This window comes from Spodoptera frugiperda, chromosome 12 (genome assembly GCF_023101765.2).
Source record: "Spodoptera frugiperda isolate SF20-4 chromosome 12, AGI-APGP_CSIRO_Sfru_2.0, whole genome shotgun sequence".
Classification (NCBI taxonomy): domain Eukaryota; kingdom Metazoa; phylum Arthropoda; class Insecta; order Lepidoptera; family Noctuidae; genus Spodoptera; species Spodoptera frugiperda.
This window is the reverse complement of record NC_064223.1, coordinates 11542736-11550263: the sequence shown is the minus strand read 5'-3', so window position 1 is coordinate 11550263 and position 7528 is coordinate 11542736. Positions and strand designations below refer to the sequence as shown.

Below are 7528 nucleotides of genomic sequence, written 5' to 3'. Positions count from 1 at the left end.
TACAGTTATTGAAAATGGAACGTTATTTAGGTAACCTATCTACACTTTACTCATAACAAAATTGATGGACTTTCTTTACTAGTGCTTGGCAATCAAGTTGGAGATCGCAGTTCAAAGGGTATAGGTTTACCAGAGAGCACTACGGCGTGTGTTTAGACCTTCAGCGCTGACGACATCCCAGAGAAGAGGTGTAGTGCTCTATGAACAAAGGTGGTACACAATAAAAACTCCAAAAATAACATTTTATAGTTTATTTATTTATATAAATATATACATTTCTATGTCTCCATAGCAGCTTCACTGGGCGCAGTGGGTGGTATGAGCAGGGGTCGCGATGCGAACCGACTTTCAACTGTAACAAATTAATATTATTATACAACATTTCGCACCTTTTTTATTGGTACTGGGTCGGCGTTTGGTCGATTAACTAATAGAACTAGATTACTACGCAAGAAATCCTATTAAAATACTATTAGATAATATTTGGGTTGGATCAAAATAATGGAGGTATCAACATCATTGTCATTTCAATAATTTCATTTCGAACTATAAGAAAATAGAAGAACGTAAGGGTACTATGAGTTGATTGGAAGTTACTAGTATTGGTAAGTTCAAATAGCAACGCAAATTGGTCTAAACGAGATATTTAACAATTGATTGAGTTTTATGTTTGTGACTTTACACTATCCATTCAACCAGTCATGTAGGCATAGCCGAGGCTATAACCTAGTCAATATAAAGTACATTATACTCACATTGTTCACTAATGGAGAGGTCAACAAGTTCGATGTAGTTCTGTTTGTTGTCGCCCCCGACGGCGACGCTGTACGCCGCGTCCGGACACAGCGCGGCGCACAGGGCCTGGCCCACGCGACATGTGCGCTCGCTTACTTGTTGCGGTGATCCACTGAAATAAATTATATTTTATTATTATACAAGTTAATACAATAATCCGAAGCCGCGGAATGCTTTACAGGTTTCCGTGTAGGAACGGGGTAGTTTTTAGACAGTAAGAAACTGACACTCTCTCATCTCACCCAGAGAGGGATGATATTCCCCCTTAAGAAAGTCGATACAATAACTGTTAAAGGGGGAAAGTGGAATTGAAGGGGCAAATATATACTAGAACAATTTCCCAATATCTATACACCCCTCGAATTCTATCTTTATCACTTACGGGACGTTGCTGTAGAAAAAATCATTCAGTTTACTAAACGAAATATTATTCTATAAAATTATTCTATAAAATTAGCCCTAGGACCGCTTATACACTAACTACTACTACACTACTACTACACTAACTTATACACTACGGTAATCAGTCAGCAACCTGTGACACGGACCCTTCATTGATGGACTATGTATAACAACACACCATAATCTCATGACAAACGGAATCGGAGATCACAGTATAAACGATTCAGGTAGGTAAATGGAGACAACTGCTTGGTCTCTGTCCATGTGCAGGATGAGAGTAGGATAACCGCTGGAAGAGTAGAAGCGGAGACAAACAAGTATTAAAAAAAAAAGAAATATAATTAATAATCTTACCCAGAAATGTCCCAAGTCTTGAGTTTCTCGTCGGTGCTGACGGTGACCATGAGGCCGGGCACTCGGTCGCTGAGTATGAGTCCGGTGACCTCCTTCTCGTGCGCGTCGACCGTCCACAGCGGCGCGTCGTTCCGGCAGTCCACGTACGCTACCTTGCCTTGGTTGTTACTCATCTGTTGGATAACAAATATTAATTAGAATACAACGTGTTTTAATTTCTGCAATGTGTCAAGTTGAAGAATGAAAGGTATGTTGCTACAATACAAATGAATCGTTGATGTTTCGAAATCGATTGAGGGTCGCAAAATTAAATTAAAAATTTAAAAAACCCCCGACACTAAAACTTAATTTCCCTTTAAAAAGTAAAAAATAATAAAAGAAACTTAATCTTAAAGTACCTAAGAATGTACTAATAATTCTAAAAAAAAATACGTCGCGTTGGGGGACCGCACCTAATTATTTCTTACTTATCTACGATTTTTTCATAAGTATCACATGCTTGGTGTTAACATTAAAGTAAAAAAGAAAATAGAAATATAGCGGCGCGGGCGGCGGTGTGAAGTCCGTATTCATGCGGTCCCCCAACGAGACGTATTTTTTTTTAGAATTATTAGTACATTCTTAGGTACTTTAAGATTAAGTTTCTTTTATTATTTTTTACTTTTTAAAGGGAAATTAAGTTTTAGTGTCGGGGGTTTTTTAAATTTTTAATTTAATTTTTTATTTTATACTTTTTATAGGTAGGTTAGGTTAAGTTAGGCTTAGTATATTACATATACTTACTATAATTTCGATTCTTGTTAAGGTAAAGATTACATCTAAGGTCAAGCTTGTTCGCTTTAATTTTTTTTTTTACTTATTAATTACTAGTTTTTGTTTCTATAAGTAGGCTAAAGATTACATTGGTGCCAGATTTTTTGTTTATAATAAAACGTTAAATTAAAAATTTTATATTTTTGTTATTTAATTTTTTATTTTTTATTTATTTTTGTTTATACGAAAAAAATATATCTTTCAATATATTCTTTCAGTGCGGTTTAATTTGAGACCCCATCCCAGTATATTTACAGACCTTCGGTTAATCTCCCGCTTACGTTACTTTCACCGCCCATAACTTTAAAACGGCTCAACCGATTTTCATCAAACATGTCTAACAACACTCGCACATAAGTCCCCTTTCATACGAAAAAAACTAAATTGAAATCACTGCATCCGTTCGGGAGTTATGATGCCACAGACAGACAGACAGACAGACAGACAGACAGACAGACAGACAGACAGACAGACAGACAGACAGACAGACAGACAGACAGACAGACAGACACGTCAAACTTATAACACCCCTCTTTTTGCGTCGGGGTTTAAAAAAAAATTGAGTGCAAGGTGACCCGGCAAATTTCCTACCGCCTCAAACATTATTTTCTCACCTTTTAAACTATCCCTGGACTTCCACAAATAATTCAGGACCAAAATTTGCCAAATCAGTCCAGCCGTTCTCAAGTTTTAGAGAGATTAACTAACAGTAATTTTGCCCCGTAAGGCACAGAAAACTGCGTTTCAGAAACTGAAACTGACTACACGTAAAGAGCATTTCGCATTTTATAAAAATGTACTTACAGCAAAACAGAATGGGTTCTGTGAGTTCCAGACGACCCGCTCTATCTCGGGCCCGAGGTTCCATGCGCGGTGCGCGTCGGGCGCGCGGCAGTCCGACACGCGAGCGAACCCGTCGCACGAACCACTCACCAACGTCTGCGCTTCCAGGGGGTGGAATGCTAGGGATTGTACCTGCGAATATATCATCATAATATCAGTTATGAGTCATGTGACATTGCTGAACATAGGTCTCTCGTTTTCCCTATACCAAACTTATTATTTACTACACGTACGTCCGCGCGGTTTCACCCTCTCTGCTTGGCTCCTTTTGGTCGTAGCGTGATGTTTTATAGCCTTCCTCAGTAAATGCACTATCCAACTCAAAATAATTATTTAAATCGGACCAGTAGTTCCGAAGATTAGCGCGTTCAAACAAAGAAACAAACAAACTCTTCAACTTTATAATATAAATATATATATATATATATATAGTATAGATTATTATTCACCCTTTAATTTAATGTTATATAATGTTAATTTCATTATTATTTGAGAAAAATAGGTATTAAAAATTTATGAATAATTCAATACTGAGTATTTGGATGTGGATAAAAGTATAAGTGTATGTGGATACATCCAAACCAAGCGGAGGTAAAGTACAGGCAACGTGTCATGGGTTCGATTCCCGCACAGAACAACTCTGCGTGATTTACAAGTTGTTGTTCGAGGTCTGAGTGTAATGTGAAATTGTATGTTTGTAAACATACCATTATTATATTTTTAAAAGTATTTGATAGCAATAAAAATTAAGTACCTTATCCTGGAAGCAGTCGATTTTGGTGTGTGGCGTGCCTTGATCCAGGTCCCATAATAACACTGTGTTGTCAGCTGATCCACTCGCTAGCACGTGTCTGGAAATACAACAATAATGAGAACTGTTATGAAGGTACTATTGATAAGTTATTAACATGACTACTTCAGAAGCAAGCCCACAGGACATAAATGTACTGATAATTAAAATTAATCTTGTTTTTTGAAAACATGCACCTTCAGCTTCAGATGAGTTTTAGGTACACTTACATTTAAATTCTTTAGCCGCATTGAGAAACAAGCTATGGTAAATTTTATAATACAGTGATAGCTGATTTTGAAACCATGATGATATCAGCACAAAAATTAGAGCAATCACATATCTTTTTATACTCACGTAAAGTTCCTGTTCCACGATAGATCTAGAACAGCATCCTTGTGTCCGACCCGTTTAGTTTTCTTCTTTTTATTAGGTTTTTTACCCAACTTGAAGGCTGGCTCCAGACAGTTCTCGATGTCCAAGTCCCACACTTGGATAACCGGGTCCATACCACCGAGGGCACAGAGGTTGCCTAGAATACAAACATACATATATAAATAAACTCACTTATTTATTCAATGTGGTAGGGCCGTGGAGATACGGAGATATTACATAGAACCCGTTAGATAGTCCGCAGCTCTTGACGTAATACTTTAGTTTCCATCATATACTTGACAACATGTTTCTGAACATTATTAGGGCCCCATCATATTTGCAGATTGCGAGCTTCTTCAAAGCGGAGCGGGCGCGCAACGATAACCATTATAGGAGCACAGCGGACACGCCACGGCTGCACAGGGAATTCGTTGCAAAGTCTCAACAATACTTGTTACGCTCGAGACAACGTATTTGCCACGCGCACCCGCTCCGTTTTGAAGACGTATAAGACCAACAAGTCAAATAAATTATGACTGATTGTCCGTTTGCTGAACACAAATATCATTACTAAATTAAACTATACTTAATTAGGAATTAATTATATAATTTAACAGACTTACCAGGATTGGGATCCGAGGGGTCATGGCTGAGCCACTCAATACACAGCGGGAACCACGGGAGAATGATATCATGGTGCACGTAGAATGAATCCTCTTCCTTGTTGTAAACTGAAAAGTATAACAAGTTTTTTTTTTTTCATTTATTTCTTTTACTTGTTTATTACATTTTTAAATATTAAATTAAAAAGAAAAAATAAAACATTTAAAAATATAAAAAGCAGTAGCCCACCAGTAACGGGATAAATCCAAGCTACCGGTGGTCAGGGCTCAAGAGAGAGGAATTTCCGGACAATACGCGCCGTGTCCAGAAGTACCGCCTTCTGCATCAGGCTCTTGATCCAACCATCTAACGTTAGCCTACTCAGGTGTTGGTCGAGGCTTTTGGCTATAAGGCCATTGGCAGATACGACTATCGGCACAATGATTGCTGAATCTACATCCCACATGTCGACAACCTCATGAGCTAAATCAAGATATTTACTGGCTTTATCTTTTTCAGCTTTCACAAGATTCTCGTCATGTGGGATTGTTATATCAATTATCATTGTGCGACGGCATGATCGATCTATCACCACAATGTCAGGTTTGTTAGCAACAATTGTCCTGTCTGTGATGATAGTTCGATCCCAATACAGTGTGACATCTCCATTTTCAAGAACTGGGTCAGGCAGATACTTATAATACGGCACTTCAGATTCAACAAGTTTGTATTTTAAAGCAAGTTGTTGATGAATAATCCTGGCTACAAGATTGTGTCTGTGCAAGTACTCTCCGTTAGCTAAATGAGAACAACCCGAAATTATATGTCGAATGGATTCCCCTGGGCGATGACATGCCCGACAAATGTCAGCCGTTCCATCCTTTATAATATACTTTCGGTACCTTTATAATATACTTTCGGTAACAACTTTTTATTATTACGATTTTTTTTTTATGGTACAGCAGTAAAAGTTCCTAAATCTCACTTTTAAGGCTTGAACGAACCGTATGAATATGTGCATGTAGGTACCAATAACTACTAATATAAGGAAATGGAACTGTACGTCGGGCGTCGACGCTCACGTCTTCGTTGTGAAAACTATGAACTTTTTTTATACTCCATCGACTTAAGTACCAGTTCATGCAGAATATTATTATTAAAAGATATTATATGGAAATAAAAATATACATACATTTGTTATTTGAAAGATTATTTTCTGATAAAAGAATGTATTTATTAACTTATCTATGTAAGTACTCACTGTATACTTCTAAGACGCTGGCGTCGCTCTCAACATGTCCGACTAAAAGGAGATTATCATTCGGTTTGATGATGTCATCCTCTTCATCACTGTCTGGCCCTTCTGTCTGTAAATAACAAGAACAAATTATGTTACTTTAAGAGTAACGCAAACATATACTAAGGGTACAGGAGTCTGAAATTATATCAACAAATATATGGCTATAAGCTTGCCCCATACAATTGGCTTTTAACCAAGGTAAGGAAAGACTTACTAGAGACCATTGTATGACAACTTACCCTAATCTGTACCCCTTCACTTAAGTCACCCAAATTTGGTAATGTAGCTACGGTACCAATACCGACTGGGTTAACTGGAACAAGGGAAAAATAACATTAAATTTAATTAAAGAGCTTTATATAATACTTCACATAACTATACCATAATGTTTTATATCCTATGATAATTTATGTGCAGAGATGCATTTAAAATTGCCATGTTAAGAAACACATTAAAAAAGAATTTGATGACAGATACTCACTATTATCTTCCTCGTCATACTTTTCAAAGTTGAACTCGTCATTAGGATCTGCTGGAGGGTCTCTCGGGGCAGCGCTTGCTTCTCCTTCTTCATCACTCTCATCATCACCAGCTTCAGCTATCCTGCAAGAATTTGTTTAAAAAGGTTGAAAAGCAGTATACTTGATTTAAGTAAACTTAAAACTATAAACTTTACTACAGGTTCTTAACAATTAATAGGTTAGAATACGACATGTTATACAAACACGGCACTGCGAATAAGAACTGAGTAAATATTACAAATGATTTCACAACATTAAATCTTTACACATAGCTTCATACTATTATAATTATGAAGATTCAAAGAACAATACATACCTCAAATCATCAGCTGTTTGTTTGATAATTTTCTCCAATTCTTTCTCCGTTAATTCTATCTGGAATAAAATACGTAAAACTTAAAACCTTGCTTAAAAGACCACGAACTGATAAAAACTTCTGACTAAAAAATATTTTACTTTTTCCGGCACTGCTTTCGCCACTCCGCGACGCACAAAGTGCATACATGATATTAAACTGACTGTAGGTGTAGTTTCTTCCATTATATTTAGTTATAACTTGTAAGATCACACACAACACAACCCCAACCCGCTGGCCACAACTTCAAAACAATGTGGTGCACATGCTCATGCACATTTTCGTTATATTGACATTGACAGATCATACAGTTTGACACCATGTAATAGACAAACAATAGGGACGATTGAGAGAAAAAAACTACTTCTTGATGATGT

At 37.0% G+C, this 7528-nt stretch overlaps 1 protein-coding gene across 1 annotated transcript; it reads right to left on the bottom strand.

The window, feature by feature from the left end:
• Positions 1–236: 236 nt before the first annotated feature.
• On the bottom strand, positions 237–7455 carry LOC118263188 (periodic tryptophan protein 1 homolog). The gene is made up of 12 exons (XM_035575030.2): positions 7253–7455; positions 7113–7171; positions 6757–6878; positions 6515–6588; positions 6237–6342; positions 4996–5103; positions 4355–4529; positions 3962–4058; positions 3169–3339; positions 1552–1724; positions 756–907; positions 237–352 (listed from the first exon to the last, which is right to left on the bottom strand). The coding sequence occupies exons 1-12, from the start codon at positions 7334–7336 to the stop codon at positions 279–281; spliced, it is 1395 nt and encodes a 464-aa protein (XP_035430923.1). The 5' UTR covers positions 7337–7455; the 3' UTR covers positions 237–278.
• Positions 7456–7528: the final 73 nt, after the last annotated feature.

Bases quoted from the DNA above. Each gene is read 5' to 3' on its own strand.
- LOC118263188 (XM_035575030.2), bottom strand. From the start codon at position 7,336: ATGGAAGAAACTACACCTACAGTCAGTTTAATATCATGTATGCACTTT. The intron at 4,530-4,995 runs GTAAGTCTGTTA...TTTGTATTCTAG, and splicing joins CCCCTCGGATCCCAATCCTG to GCAACCTCTGTGCCCTCGGT. The intron at 4,059-4,354 runs GTGAGTATAAAA...TTGTATTTCCAG, and splicing joins TCGTGGAACAGGAACTTTAC to ACACGTGCTAGCGAGTGGAT.